The sequence below is a fragment of the Erpetoichthys calabaricus genome, chromosome 4 (genome assembly GCF_900747795.2).
Source record: "Erpetoichthys calabaricus chromosome 4, fErpCal1.3, whole genome shotgun sequence".
Lineage (NCBI taxonomy): Eukaryota > Metazoa > Chordata > Cladistia > Polypteriformes > Polypteridae > Erpetoichthys > Erpetoichthys calabaricus.
Genome location: NC_041397.2, coordinates 182826546 through 182843709, shown reverse-complemented (window position 1 = coordinate 182843709; position 17164 = coordinate 182826546). Strand labels below are relative to the sequence as shown.

The following is a 17164-nucleotide window of genomic DNA, read 5'->3' as shown; positions in this document are numbered from 1 at the left end:
AAACTTTGTGAAAATCAATAGTTGTGTCATTCTCAAAACTTTTGGCAACAACTGTACTAAATCCAGCTAAGGCACGACCATATTAAGAGGTCTCAAGCACCTATGGGAACTGTTCAAGTTGGAGCACCCATGGAAGAGTGGCCATTGATTTGATGGGCCCCATGAATGAAACTGCAATACATTACTGTTATATTCCGGTGGTACAAGATTATTTTACTAAGGTTGAAGCTTACTCCCTACCAAATGGTCAAACTGCTACAGTTGAAGTATTTACTGCAGAGTAGGTGTGCTGTTATGGAGTGCCATACAGTCTACACAGTGACAAGGGTTCCAATTCTGAATCCGAGGTATTGCAACAAATGTGCGAGTTGTTAGGAATTAAGATATACCACACACCTTTCTGACCTAAATCATATGAACAAGTAGAACAATTTAATGCCACTTTACAGAAAATCCTGGCTACCACAGCTGAGTGTTGCCACTGGGACTGGGACCTCATGACCCTGTATGCAGTAATGGCTTACCATGCCACAAAGCACAGTTCGACTAGTTTTACACCCAATATGATGCTACTTGGATGAGAAGTAACGGAACCTATTGACTTTGTTCCTGGCTTAACTATAGACCATGATCATAACCAAACCTTTTCAAAATATGTGATTCAGCTCAAAGAAACACTAGAGCTTGCACATTAAATTGTAAGAGATGCCCTCAGGCAGTCTGTAGTGCGTGCTAAGAAACAATAGGACAAGAATGTATATAAAGTTCAGTACACGATTTGGGGCACCATCTTGCATTTGGTGAAAGGAATCTGAAAAGTGAGGAAGTTCTTTCCATCTTATGAATAATGAAAATGGAATATTTGGTTCTTGGTCATTTCAATGATCCGATGTATCAGAAAGGCCCAAAAACAAAGTGGAAGATAGTGCATCATGACAAATTGAAACCTTAACCACTCACACACCCCACTAGACAATGGCTGGGTCTTTCAAAGTGCAGAAACATGGAAACACCACTACCTAAAACTGATCGACATTGTGGAACAAGATTTTAGTTTATCAGTACTGTTGAAGAATCTTATCCATGAGGAGTGAATGAAAGAGATATGGACTATGATAATAAGACTGAGACCATTAACCCCAAATCATTCTCCCCTGGAAGCCACTTCTGGTTCCATCAGTGAAGGTAGGCACTCCAATAGTAGGGGCAAAGCTGGACAGCAAAGCATGGAAGAGAGTTTCTTTAACTCTCCTTAAAAGTAGTTAAAGAACCCACTGAAAATGAAGTACCAGCCCTCCAAACAAATTTGGTGAATGGATGGCCCATTGAACTAAATTGAGAACAGTTCTCCGAAAGTTTTTTTTTTTCTTCTTCTTCTTATGTTCATATTGTAAAATGTACTCTAATACAGAGAGAGAAATTAAATTTTTGGATTAACTGGTGGCGCAGTGGCAGCGCTGCTGCCTTGCAGTTAGGAGGCCCGGGTTCACTTCCCGGGTCCTCCATGCGTGGAGTTTGCATATTCTCCCCGTGTCTCTGTGGGTTTCCTCCAGGTGCTCTGGTTTCCTCCCACAGTCCAAAGACATGCAGGTTAGGTGCATTGGCGATCCAAAATTGTCCCTAGTGTGTGCTTGGTGTGTGTGTGTGTGTCCAGGGTTTGTTTCCTGCCTTGCGTCCTGTGTTGGCTGGGATTGGCTCCAGCAGACCCCCATGACCCTGTTGGATAATGGATGGATGGATTAACTGGAAGTGTTATGCAATATAGAAATTTATATAGGTTACGTAGGTTCATGTTTTCTTAGTGCTGGAATGGTGCTGTTTAATCACCATTCAGAGTGGGGTTAGCGTTAGGCTTGCTGTTTTACCCATTCCAACATCCAGATCATTCTGAAGGTGGGATATGGGTGAAGTTTAAGTAATTTGAGGGGTCAAGAGCCCAGTTATATTTGTCAGTGGTTGGCTGATTCTTTCTCACGTTATGTTCTTAGTTGGGCTAAAAGAAGCACCATAAATTGATAATAAAGGCAAATGTTTGGAGAATTCAAGCCTTGTGTGTCACTCCCTGCTGTAAACTAGGACAAGGGTAATAAGAACGGGGTTTTACCACAGAGCATGACACTCTGGTCCTGGAGCTTCGCACAGCCTGAAACACTGAAGGAGAAGCCATGTCATCCTGGACCACAGTCCAGAGAAAGGCAGGAAAAGTAAAATTGCACCCAAAACTTCCAAACTTCCCAGTGGCTGCTGGTTTTCATCCCAGCCAATTCCCCTAACAGGGAGTCATTTTTACCTTTTTTTCTTTTCTCATTCTGCATTCTGAAAAATGACGCAGTGTGAGGGTTAAATAAGTATGTTTTGTTATTTTTAATTCACATTATGTTTATTTTGCTTGGTTAATTTTATCTGAATACTAACAATTCAAGATGAGTGGAGCAGAAACAGGTATGAAGAACTTTGAATGATAAAATGCTGCAGCTACTTTAGTTACCCACTTGTGTACTTATTAATAAATGACATAACATGAGCATTAAAAAGGAACAATATGAAAACAGTAAATGAATTCATCCCAGCCTAAACATACATAAATGCTTGCTTCATCCCGCAATAATTTAGTGTAACCAGTTAGTAATTTCTGGACTGCACACAAAAAAAAAAAAAAAGTGAAATGACTGCTTAAATAATTAAGGAAGGAAGTGTAAGAAGAGAAAGAAATTAATTGTGATGAAAACCTGCAGCCCTGGGTGAGTAGGACAGAACTAAAACCCCTGCCTCATGTGTTTCCACTTGGGACAAAATGTAAACCTGAGAATTGGCAGGGAGATTACTGACCTCATGTAACTCTTTCCTTGACTCACTCTAGAAAAGGCAACCTACGCCCAGGTTTTCACACTTGTAGCCCTATACTAGCAACTGCTGGAATGGAGGTTATTTAGTATCTTAAATGTGCTCCTAGAGTCAGGACTAGCTCTTTTTTGGCCATACACTCAGCTGCCTGCCCCTTAGACTTCTGGAACACTGGTAAGTGTACAAGAAAATTTGACCTCATGTACTTTGTTACCTTTCCAGGACCAAAGTAAATAAATTTATGTACTGCTTTCATATGGTTTAGGCTTGTATTCTAAAGAGATTATACTCTTGACTTTAACAAAAGAGTAGGAGCTTTAATCAAATAAACCCCAGGGGACTGTATTGTGCATGGTTCTTTATTAAATGACTTGCTATTACAGTTAAAATACAGAGTTTAGTTAAAAACATCATTAATTCATCTTGGATAAAAAAAAAGTACTGAAAATGGAAATTAAACACTACTACACTTTAACAGCCTATGCCATCCTTTAAAACAATTTATCCAAAAACAACTGCTGAGCTATACATTTGTCATGTTGCTGCATCATCTTAAAAAAGTGCTTCACATGGACTCTGATCATATCCATATATTCTGAACACAGAAAAGTAGAATTGGAATCTCTAACTTTGTTTGTAGTTCAGATTTATTTTACTTAACCGCTATGCCTGACTTCTTAATTTAAATATCCTAGATATGTTACTCAGAGTTCTTTCACTACTAATAATTATTGTGTGTGTGTTTGAGTAGATGCAACAGTTATGATACAAAAAGAATTTCTGCAACAAACAGTAGGATTAGCTGTAATCATGTTTTATACTTTTTAAACACCGCTAGAGCAGCATGATCCATTTTATCCTGGAGAAAATGATTTGCTGTGCAAAGTAAACATTTTAGCACATAAATTTCCTAAGTAACAAAATTTGCTTACTTGCTTCCTCAGATGCTGATTTGAAACTATAATCACATTTGGTGGATCCCCTACAGCTGTGGAAGCTCCTCCAATGTTTGTAAAAATTACTTCTGCAATCAGGACGTGGCGAGGATCTAGATTTAATACTTCACATAACCTAAGGAATAAGAAAAAAAAAGCACACATATATATTTTGAGTCAGACCGTAACTAGCACAAGAATAATACTAACAATTTTAATCTACAGTTTTAAAAGTAGTTAGGAGTATAAACCTACAGTATTAACACAGCACTTGGAAAAAGTGACTTCCCATTTTAACACCAATTACTGTGGACTGAAAAGAATAAATAAAAAGGTGACAGTAGATGATGGCACACTTTCCAAATACTACAGTACTAGGGTGTTGTACTGTGTTAGCCAATAAAAGGTGTCATTTTGCTTGGCTTTTCTCTACATTCATAATAGCTAACTAAAAAGATTACAATATGCAAGCTTTCAAGGCAACTCAGGCCCCTTCTTCAGGCAAGATGTACATTTATGTACTTGCCTGAAGAAGGGGCCTGAAGGGGCCTGAGTTGCCTCGAAAACTTGCATATTGTAATCTTTTTAGTTAGCCAGTAAAAGGTGTCATTTTGCTTGGCTTTTCTCTACAAATACTACAGCAATTACAATTTCACTGAATTTACACAACATGTGATTAATCAGTGCATCATGTTCCTTTCATTATAGTTTTAACTCAATTAGGTTCATCCTACTAGATGTTCATTCTTACCCTACATATTTCCAATTGTGATCTTTTATATGATCAACTTTATCCTTTTTTCTAGATGTCCTATGTGGACTTCTTGCATTTGATAGCGCCGGTCCCGATCTGTTACAATTTCATTATACAAAGGTTAACACTGTACTAAAACGGTGAGCCTAAACCTGTGTCTCATCTAACGCTTCTGTCATTTCAAATGTTCAGTACCTTTTGTTTATAACACACTTGAGCAAACTATTTCCTCCCTGGTAAGACACTGTCAAAAATTAATGATAAGAAATAATAAAACACTTCTCTGAATTTAAAGAAACCTTGTTATGAATATTAATTCTACATGGCTCTCTGTGTCGGTGTACTTACAGCTAACAAGTGCTTTCGATAATTTAAATAATAATCTGAAAAATGCACAAATAATTTAAACATGCTTTTTCCAGATGTGCTGCTTCAATTGAGATACAAGTCTGTAGGGTCCATGCTTGTCCCATTAAATTAGATTTTCACTGGGACATAACGGTCACCCAGCATGATTTCATTTTCAAAGTACATGCCAACAATACCCATGCCCAGAAGGAAGACCTCTCCCAAAAGTAGGACAGCAATCAGTAAGCTTACTCCTTAATTTAATGTCATCAATTAAGCAACCACTGGCAAAGATTAACTTATACAAATGAATAATTACCTTTAAACTAAACATGTTATCAACAGCAACCTGACAAATTCTATAACTTTAACTGCAAAGATGGCTTGAAAATATTGCATTGGTGATAGGACACTCTGGGGTGCTTATTTCTCTCTGTCAGAAGTAACTAGTTATAATTTCATTTTATCTTTATAATCTTGATAAATCTGCTTTCTTAATGGCCATGGAGAAAGAATTCAGGTTACAATTGTTACAAATATCTGCTGACCAAGTTCTGTCCCATGTAGTAACAAATACCATGATCACTTAGCCTATCAGTTGGCCTTTGAAGACCTTCTAAAATTAAACACTCTAGAGTATTTGTTCATTAATGATTGCTCAACATAGGGCATTTGAGTGTGACCTTCTGGTTACTCTTTGGTTTGAAGTACAACTTGGGGTGAACACTTATTCAACATACTGTTATTCTATCCACAGGAGTCTGTTTATTACCTCCATGTCAAATCCCACCCAGATGTAATAAAAATCACACTCAGCTTTTGGTCTTTACTATAGTACAAACATCCAATATTTTTCAATTGTCTACTGAATTACTTTGCTCTCTGGTGTTTAATACTGTATATCTACACTTATTTTCTTAGCCAACACTTTTACACAAAGCCACTTGCAGATCACTATTGTATAGTAAAACAGTTTCACATTATTTAGTAAGCATGTTAAGTGACTTCCTCAGACATACACAGCAAGTCAGTGCTGGGGATTGATTCAGTACCTTTGTGACAGAGTCTAATGCAATAGCCACTAGGCCAGGCTGCATATTCCTGTTCAATTATATCTACGTCAATTCATTCTTGATTTGAAACTAGACTCTAATTGCATTTAGTTTAAATAATAGAAACCATTCACAACATCCATGAGAATATTACATAACCCAAAAAGTCACATTACTATTTCAGTAAAATAATATAAATCTATACAGTACAAATCAATAAAAAAAAAAGAAAACTGCACATGTGTGCTTCTAGGAGTTGAGATCCCAAAAAGGCAGAACTATAAAATATTCTCACAAGTGAATATGCTGATCTGTTAAGAGATTTCACCTGCAACAACTTTGTTACTGCTGCAGTTTTCTTGAATTAGGCAGCAGATATTTATCTTCAGTATCACAAAGTGATGACATAATACAAAAAAAAAAAAAAGAGGGCAACTGAATAAGTACACTAGGAAAAAACTTTCCACTTATTTCAATAGTAAATCTGCCTTTTTACATACATTTAATACATTTTCATAATAATAGGAGTGATTTGAATTTATTTGAAACGGGGTAGAAACAACATTGTGTGCATTTTATGCAACAATGTGGTATAATGGTTAACAGCATTGGAGTTTCAGCCACAGTCCCTAACCTTTATCCAACAAACTTAACCTTCTGTGCTCCCACTGTGATCTCATAAGCCATCTTGGATGAAGGGTTCAATACTACACTATAATAAAAGAAATTTTAAAAAGTACTGAAAATGGGAAATTAAACACTACCACACTTTAACAGCCTATGCCATCCTTTAAAACAATTTATCCAAAAACAACTGCTGAGTTATATATTTGTCATGTTGCTGCATCATCTTAAAAAAGTGATTCACATGGACTCTGATCACATCCTTATATTCTGAACACAGAAAAGCAGAATCAGAATCTCTAACTTTGTTTGTATTTCACAACTATACTACAATAACCACCACCTTTCCTGTTCATAAAATGTGGCATTCAATTAGACACTTTGTCAGAAATTTGGGCTAGTGTGCATTTCAATTCTGGTATATGCTGTGCAAAAGTATTTGAATTAATATCCTTTAGTCTTTAAAAAATGTTTCCTCTTTCTTTCTTTCCGTAAATTGAGGCAGGTATTGATCATGAATAAACACAGATGAAAATATTGATTTCGGAGGCCCATTGCGTCTACCTTGTAACTGTTGATTAGTAAATACTTCAAGGAAGAAGTAAGTGCTCAGTCTTCACAAGCACATAAACCAAAATGTGGCAAAACATGAGACAGACTCATTGTATATTAAAAACTTAAAAGTTTACAGAGAAGTACAACCCATTCCATTCAGCATTCCTATAATTACAAACAGGGTCAAAGTAATTGGATTTTTATCATTTAATTTGGTGCAGAGAAGAAAACATTAGTGAGAACAAAAACAAGCAGACACCCATTTCCATGAACCACTTACAGTGGATGCAGAAAGTCTTCAGACTCCTTCACTTTTTTCACAGTTATGTTGCAATCTTATGATCAAATCATTTATATCATCCCCTCACCCCACATCAAGCAACACTCAATAACCCAGAATGATAAAGAAAAAACAGGATTTTACAATTTCTTGGAATTAAAAATAAAAAACTGAAATATTACTTTGACATACTGCATGTATTCAGACCCTTTGCTATTATGCTTGAAATTTGGCTTAGGTACATCCCATTCTATTGATCAACACCTTGTTTGGCATATACCTCTGGTCAATTAACACTATGAGAAACAAGATTCTCTGTTCTGATGATACCAAGATTACTGTGAAGCATGGTGGTGGGCAGCATCTTGCTGTGGTGTTGTTTTTCAGTTGCAGGGACTAGGAGATTAGTCAGGGTTAAGGGAAAGCTGAACAGGGCAAAATACAGAGGTATCCTTAATGAATATTTGCTCCAGAGCACTCTGGACCTGTGGCCCAGTCTCAGGTTCATCTTCCAAATGGACAATGACCATAAGCACGAAGCAAAGATAACACAGGACCATCTTAGGGACTACCCTGGGAATGTTCTTGAGTTGCCCAGCCAGAGCCCACCCAGACTTTAACATCTCTGGGAAGACCTGAAAATACAGTAGCTATACATCGGAGCTTGAGAGAATCTACAGAGAAGAATGGCAGAAAATTCCCAAATCCAGTTGTGTGATGCTTGTCGTGTTATACTTAAGACGACTCCAGGCCGTAATGGCTGCATAAAGTGCCTAAATTATTAAAGGGAGTTAGTGGTTGGAATACTCAATATGTCAATACGTTATTCCAGTTATTTATTTTTAATATTGATTTTTAAAAAGACAGTACAAAACATAAGCAAATATCCTTGAAATATATAAGAAATTACCCATTACTATGTCCCCATTTTGGGTCTTAGAGGACCATATAGTGTTTAATATTTTTTGTCTCTGTCCTGCCACAATAGGATAGGCACAACAGAACCTGGAATTTTAAAAGATGGTCCAAAATTGGTAATTGGCAGATGGAATTTAATGCAAGTAAATATATATTACATGTAGGAAATAAAAATGTTAATTTTGAATGCACAATGGGAGTTCTGAAAATTGAAAAGTACACCTTATGAGAAGGATTTAGGAGTCATAGTGGACTTGTCACTATTAACTTTCAGACAGTTTTCAAAAGCCATTAAAGCAGCTAACAATGTTAGGCCTTATAGCACAATATGTAGAGTAGAAGTCCAAGGAGGTTATGCTCAAGTCTTATAACGAACTGGTGAGGCCTCATCTGGAGTACTGTGTACAGTTTTGGTCTGCAGGCTACAAAAGACATAGAAGCTTTAGGGAAAGCCCAGAGAAGAGGGACTAGGGTGATTCCAGGGCTGCGGGGGATGATCTATGAAGAAAGATTAAAGCAGAGACGCCTGTTCAGTTTAAGCCAAAGGATAACATGGGACATGATTGAATTGTTCAAAATTATGAAGGGAATTAGTACAGTGGATCAAGACAGTTACTTTAAAAGGAGTTTAGCAAGAACATGGGGATATAGTTTAAAAGAGAAGAGTAAATTTCACACAAACACTAAAGTTTTTCTTTGCACAGAAACCCATAAACCACACATAATAAGTTACCAAGTAGTGTGGTAGACATTAGGACTTTAGGGACCTTCAAAGCTAAACTTGATGTTATTTTGGCAGAATTAAGTGGATAGGACTGGCAAGCTTTGTTGGGCGGAATGGCCTGTTCTCGTCCAGACTGTTCTAATGTACTAGAGTGTGCCAGTGTGGGTAAATCAAAATCAGCGTGAGCCCTGAAGTAAAAGAGAGGTTAAAGAGGTTGGGCAAGATGTCGGGGAGAGTTCTCTAAACCATTAGATGGTAGCTGAAAACTGTTGAACAGGTGAAACCGTGTTACATTTTAGAGTTATTTCAGAGATCACCACCAAAGCAAATTTGTGGGTCTGGGCAGGAACTGGGTTATTCAATGTTTGCTCCCTGCCAATGGCCCATTATGCTAGGCAATGGCAGAGGATTTTGGCAAAGGCTAAAGGACCAGAATAGAGGGTATTGGAGAGATGAATGGGGGCTTGAGAGATGAATGGTTGGGTGACTCACTGTTTATAGATAGTGAGCAAGTGAAAAAGCCACCATATCTGAAAGTTGGGGATCTAAACATATGTAGGCTTTTGTTGTGTTTATTTTGTAAGCTTTTGTGTGTCCTCCAATTGATCATCATGTTTACTTAGTATTATCTTACAAACTAAAAAACCCACAGCTTTACCAAGAGACTAAACTTTCACTTTGAATTTTAACTGAATACCAGCATTTTAAAAAGTGAAAACTTGTTTAGGATTGTGTATGAAGTTAGAGTTTTGACTTCTTACATTAAAATCATCAGATTAGGTATTCTGCCTTCAAAATGTCACATGTGCCTTTCACAACTGTTAACTTTCATAGTACCATGAGACTCTAAAACCTGACAATTTATAAAAAAAAAAAAAAAAAAAATATATTCATATAAACCTATATTAAAACAAAAAACAAAAAAAAACAAAAAAGTATAAAAAGTTAGCGTCCGTGCCATCATGGGTTGGATGTGCATCCCGGCCCGGGGAGAGGAAGGAACCAGACCCAGGAGAGATGGCGAAAAGGAATGGACAGACAGTCCATCAGTTGTGAAAGATGCTGCAGGGGGATGTGTTATTCCCCCAGAACACTAGATGGCAGCAGCCCTCCGTATCTGTGCCCATTTGGGAACCAGCAGGGAATGCAGGGAGATGTAGTCTGGCAACACAGCCCTGCTGGGGACCATGGATGAGCTCCTTAATAAATGGGAGCTCCATATGACCCGGAAGAACTTCCATCAGGCAGTCACCCTGGCACCAGAAGTACTTCCAGGTCCTTAATAAAAGGGACTGCTATCTCTTGTCCAGGTGAGTTGGAGCTGGGAGGACGTGGAGCAACGCTCAACTGGAGGAGAACAATGCGTTGATGACAGATATTGGAAGAAGAGGGGATATTATGCTTATGCTATTTGTTATTTTTGGAGGTATTTGTAATAAAAATAAAAACATCCATTATTTGAACCCAGGAATTTTGATGTGATCATGTTTGGGGCTTGCTCCGGTTTCATCACATTGGTTACACTGATGTTTTTGTCAGTTGTATGAAGTTAGTGCACATAAATAACAGAGAAATTGTATGTTTCCTTACCCAAAAAAAACAGGATAGCAACAATTCTCAAAATGAAAAACAAAGCATTGCGTGAAAAATTGTTAAATACTTACCTGATAGTAACAGGTGTGAAAAGGAGTATTGTAGTCACATTGTCTAAAAAGGCTGATAAAATTGCAGCAATCAGGCACAGTATTATTATCATTGGCCACACACGACCTCTGGAGAGCCGATATGCCTATGAAAAGAATAGCAAAAATCACTGTCTAATAATCGTAATTTTCTAAATAATCTAACCATTTATGAAACATTTCAAAATAAATCAAATGATTAATTACAGTGTATTAAAACATTTTGCTCATGTTTTAATGTTTATCATGACTATTGATGGCCTTTCAATCAGACATTTCCCTTAGAAATTCCTTTTTAGATCAGAATGTCATATTTTATTTCCTCAATATAAAAATATTTTCAGTAATAGCATGTCAGCCATTGTTAATGTGTAGCCTTAAGACAGAAATGTTGAGTTTTACTTGAAATTTGTGTTTTGTTTCTACATTTCCAAAACCCAGAATACAAAATAATAAAATGTTTTAAGTAGCACCATTCATACACTCAAGAACACTTTACAATTCAATAAACTCATTAACAAGACAACGGAAATGACATACAACAAAATGAATAATATTCATTGAAGAGATGTGTTTTTAACAGGAGTTTGAAATAAATAATATATTTTTCCTCACGAAGGTTGAGAGGAAGAGCACTCCAAATTTTAGGGGCTATCATAGTGAAAGCTCTGCCACCCACAGTTACACTGAGAAAGACAAAGATATGACCATGAACAAATCATCAAGTTTAAAATATCTGTCATACTTCAGCAGGCCCATACAAGTAACCCTATGCTTTATTTACTTTATATAATCATTTGCTTCTTGTATGAGCATCACCTTTTGGGCCACATTGGGTAGAAATTAGAAGATGCTTTCATGGTGTTGCAGATTTCATTTCCACTAATGTGAAACTTAAGTCAGACGTTTGCGTCTAGAAGACCAACAACTTGCTAAGAGTGCTAACCGTAGGGCCTATGAGCACGAGTGCAACAGCTGAAAAAGATGCTAGGTATATTAAAAGGCAAAAACACTACAGTAAATGGAAAGATAAACCAAATAGATTCTTTCAGTATTTTAGTAGGAAAAGAATGTTCAAGGTGGTAGATAAAGTGTACTAGTCGATCCAACCTTATCTGAAACATACAGTGATATGCTCTAAATTTGCATATTTCTTACATTTTTTGTGTTAAGTCAATAACCCTGTTACAATGACTAAAAGAGAGAGATAATGAGAGAGACGGAGACAGAGAAAATGTAAACAAATTTGCAGAACCAGCTAATTGTTATGCTAGTGGGCTTAAGAATGTTAGTGAGTACTTATATCAAACCTTGAAGTGCATTTTTTCCCAAAATCATTGCTCACTGGGGAAATTCCAACAGACTGGATGCTAGCAAACATTGCCCTACTATATTAAGAAAGTGACTGGGGTTATCCAAGCAGTGAGGCCAGTAAGCTTTGCATACATCATGATAAAATGCAATAAAATAATCAAATGTACACGTAAGTACTCTTTCAGTGACAACAGGCCCTGAGTGCTATGTATAAATCAACTAAATTGAATTACAGAATGTCTAACAGCTTGAATATAAAATAGTTTATACTGCAGACCTAATTTATTTCACCTTCACTTGGATTTTTTATTTCTTTGAAATTAAGCATTTTTTTTTATTATTTAAAAAGAGGTTGGAAACCCTTATTAACATGGCACCTTACCTTCACAGCACAGTAATCAAAAAATCCTGTATCAGAAAATATTGCCACTAAAATCATCTATAAAAAATGAAGACAGTTAATGAATACTTGAAGTATTTTTATTTCATCAAGCAACTTGCAATAATCTATTAAACTTTTTTCACCACTGAAATGTTACTTCAAAGCTATGTACACATATTTGCATGTTAATTACAATGAAAGTCTAATGCATAAAGCAAAAACAGCAGAAGTGAAAAAACAATGAGAGGAGAAACTACATGCAAATTGCACATTAAAAAAGAAAAAACAAATATATACTGTATTTTCAATCATGGAATAAGGGGATATGATTTTGCTTTTGACCTTTAATTATAAATTATGCAGAGCACACTACAACTATTTTTAAAAATGAAAAATTTTTCATAAAAAATAAATTTATAGAAGACTACAAGGAAAGAGCAACCACCTTTGTGACAGTGTTTCATTTATCATGACCAATTATCATTGGCTTTATTAACAACACAGTCCAGTTATCAGATCAAGAGCTAATGAAATTGCTTGTTAAGATTTATGAAACATTTAACAAGTGAGTAGCATTTATCAGTGGTGGCAAGATCTGGGCAACATGTCAAAAACAAAAAAAAAATAAAAAGACAGATTGACTGTATACATACTAAAGAATAGCCATTAAAATAAATGTAGACTTTCATTCATTCATTAAGGCAAATTTAAGATTAAAGTTTCTTAAAATAATAAGATTACAATATGCAAGCTTTCGAGGCAACTCCGGCCCCTTCTTCAGGCAAGATGTGTTTATATACACACTAGGACAAGTAACAACATTGGGAAATCTTTAAGTGAGAAATCTTAAATATAAAAAATTACTAGACTCCTTCAGGCTAGGGTTCATTTAACAAGAGAGAAGAACAATGTATGGCCAAGATCTTTGGATAAGATAACTGTCCAACAAAGTCTTTTGAAGTTCCTAATGAGTTTTTCAATACAATGTGGGCCTGTAGTCAGGTTGTCTGTCAGTCCAAGAGATGCAAACAATCCTCATACCTGGCCATAAAACTCTTGTCTCTATTCAAACCATGTTGTAATGTATTAAATTTTAGAATGAGTTTAACTTCCCATTCTTTTCTCTCTTGCTGTGTTTTGAAGTTACCCATAAGCACTGTGACTTTAAAGTCCCTCTCATAGTGTCCATTGCTCTTGAAGTGGGCCGCTACAGGAACATCTGTGTTGCCATGTTTAATGTGGAATCTGTGTAAATTCATTCTCTGGTGGAGTGTTTGTCCAGTTTCTCCCACATAGAGTGCAGTGTCAGGACATTTCATGCAGAGAATTAGGTAGACCACATTAGATGATCTGCAGAAAAATGATCCCTTAATGCGATATTCTAGTCGGCAGTGTGGTATAACTATATGGTCTGTATTATAAATGTGAGCACACGTTTTACATCTTTTCTGTAGGCAGGGAGATGTGCCATTTTCTGTTGGTTCACTTAGGGAGCTTCGGACAATTAGTTGCTGCAAGTTTGGTGGTTGTCTGTATTGCAGTAGGGGAGGTTCAGGAAATACATTTTTCAGTGTTTGGTCATTGTTTAGTATTGGCTGAAGTTCTTTTATAATTTTTCGAAGTGCTTCAAGATGTGGGTTGTAGGTGACAACAAGGGGGATACGGTTCTTGTTGTCTTTGTTTTTATATTCCAGAAGGTTGTCTCTGGGTATGGCAGTAGCTCTTCATATTTGAGTGTCTGTTGTCTTGGGGGGTATAAATCGAGCGCCTTATACACTTGGGGTGGGAGATATCACTTCTTAGATCTTCAAAAGACTTTGTTGGACAGTTCTCTTATCCAAAGATCTTGACCATACATTGTTCTCTCTTGTTAAATGTACCCTAGCCTGAAGGAGTCTAGTATTTTTTTACATTTAAGATTTCTCATTTAAAGATTTACCAATATTGTTTCTTGTCCTAGTGTGTAAACAAAGGGAACTCCAGTTTCTGTATTACATCTTGCCTGAAGAAGGGGCCTGAGTTGCCTTGAAAGCTTGCATATTGTAATCTTTTTAGTTAGCCAATAAAAGGTGTCATTTTGCTTGACTTTTCACTACATTCATAATGGCTAACACGGTACAACACCCTAGTAATATTAAAATAATAAGAAAGCAACACATTCCATTTACATACCACCATTTATTGTTTGATTCTTTGTGAAAGTTATGTATCAGCAATGCACAGATGTACCCAGTAGTAGTAAACACATTAATTAGATGAAGATTTGACTCTTTACTCATTTATGATAAAGTGTAAAACTGTTTTCCTGAGGCACAATTTTTTCCTAACAAGAAGAAAAAACAAATCCACATACAGCATTATACACGGTATACACATCATGGAGATGGACAATGATGACAGAGATCACACATGTTACATGAAGCTCAGTTCAGCTCAGCCGGGTAACACTAAACTTAGGGACACAGTACGGGTTAACTGCAGCATAAACAGGATTTGTTGCAGATCATTCGGAGTTTGAATAACCACTTTGTCAATGATGAGAAAAGTGCAATAAACTACAAATTCAGTTAAAAAAGGATAGTCAATTTGCATCTTATATGAATTCTGACAGGAGGTCTGTGATGCATGGGTGAAAGAGGAACGGTTTGTTCTTTCTCCTTAGTTCACCCCAGTCCTTGTGAATAACATTTATGTATATTATTTTCTATTTCCTTTTTTGCTTTGCTATGCCAGATTTTTTTCTCCCCTTCATCATTTTGGGCTTCTACTTTTGTGGATCTTGGTAGAGTCATTTAATTAAGTTAGGAAGATCTCTTACTCCTACACACCACCACTTCCCTTTACACGTACCACTTACAAAAGAAATTCCTGTTGTATTCCAAATGTTCATATTTAATTATAATGATTTCTACTTTATATGCATGCATGCACATGCAAAATTAATTTAAAATACAATGTTTGCATTATTGGAAAATGTGACAGATGCACTGTATATTCACATTTAAAAGAAAAAAAAATTACCATTCCAAATAAAAGTGCAAGCGTTTCATAATCAATCCACTCCACCACTTTCATCAGACTTGGCCGCTGTAAAATTAAAAAAATGAAATATCTGATTAAATTTATTATATATATATATATATATATATATATATATATATATATATATATATATATAAAGTATCAACTTGAAAAATCAGAATAAACTATATTGTTAAACCTGTTGCCCATATGTCAAACAGTTTTATCATGCACACAAGCAACAAATGTAAATAAATGCTTTCTTCATACAACATTTACCTTATTTTAATCTGAAAGAGTTCATTTTTGAGAGAAAAGTTGAGAACAAAGACCAAGAAACAGTTAAAACACAGCCATGAAAACATGGCGATAGAACAAAAATGTCAAACATTTTCAATGCACGTTACACATCTGGAGGAGAGCTATTAATTTCTGTCTAGCATTTATTTACTTCTATGCAAAGTGTACTGCAAGGAATTCAAAGCAATAAACATGGAATATTATTTGTGCAACAACACAAAGAAAACATAAGAGCAGTCTTACATCACCAATGAAAGCAAGTGCTGCCAATGCAGCCAGTGAGCCCAGCATTGCTGCAAGAGTTCGATGAACAATCTGTCAAAGTAAAAAGACGTTAGCATCAAACCTTTGCTTTAAATAAGATTCCTCGTTAGCAGTATTGTACATTAATTTTGTAGCCTGGAGATCACTTAAAGATTAGAATTTTGATGCATGCTGTACTTTGTAGCACATCTACCATATTAGTAAAACCAGATGCCCCCTAATTCAAAACTACTATAGAGATAATTTGTATTAATTGTCAACTGATCTCCAGCAAAGATTATCAAATATGGTATGGTTTAAACCGGCAAACTTGGAAAATGTAATTTAACATGCTTATCTTTCAGGACCACGGAGAACTGGTGTCTATCATGCACCAAAGGTACAAGGTAGCCACCAGTCTTCGAATGGCGAGTCTATGTAAAAAAAAAAAAAAATTATATACAGAGTTCAACAGGAGCAGTTGGAAGACGGTTATCTTATTAAAACTAACATAAAGGGGTAGGACTTTTTAAATTAAATGTAGAAGGAAAGAAATTTTGACACAATGAAATTGATCTGTGGTGTAATGCTCCTATCTCTCCTCCTCTAAGGAATACAAACGTATATTAGAATTTATTTATTTATTTTAAAAAAGGTGAATGGGTGAAGATTCATATGATTTGAGGCTATTTAATGATCAAAATAAAATTAACTTTTAATGAGTAAAGAGATATGGGGAAAATGATTAATACAGAATCTTAAGAAGAGCGAACGAAAACATACTCGTGATGTTTACATAAAAAAAAAAAAAAAAAAAAAAAAAAAAAGATTGGTTTTCCCTAGAAAGCAAGGCACAGGCACGTTTTCCTACTTAAGTACATTAAATGTTAAAATTATGCATTATACATGTAATGCAGTTGTCATCAATGCAATTGCAATCGGAGGTTGGCTGCAAAACACCGCTGCACAAGTGTCCACATCTCATAATTCCATTATATTTTGTCTTAGACACATTAATTAACATTTAAATGACATCCTACTGACATCATATGGAACAACAAAATGTTTAATAATAGAAGCGCACTGATGTACAAATACTTAAAATCAAATATACTCTTTACTGAAAGCTATATTGCATCTATAGGTGGGTTGGCACCCTGCCCGGGATTGGTTCCTGCCTTGTGCCCT

At 35.9% G+C, this 17164-nt stretch overlaps 1 protein-coding gene across 1 annotated transcript in view; it reads right to left on the bottom strand.

Annotated features, from left to right (window-relative positions):
- Positions 1–17164, bottom strand: part of oca2 (oculocutaneous albinism II) — a 353721-nt gene that overhangs the window by 204495 nt on the left and 132062 nt on the right. The window contains exons 10-14 of the mRNA XM_028800033.2: positions 15977–16048; positions 15434–15499; positions 12413–12469; positions 10699–10823; positions 3777–3915 (exon numbers count right to left, since the gene is read on the bottom strand). Coding sequence (XP_028655866.1) covers positions 3777–3915; positions 10699–10823; positions 12413–12469; positions 15434–15499; positions 15977–16048 — 459 coding nt within the window. The remainder of the gene's footprint in view (positions 1–3776; positions 3916–10698; positions 10824–12412; positions 12470–15433; positions 15500–15976; positions 16049–17164) is intronic.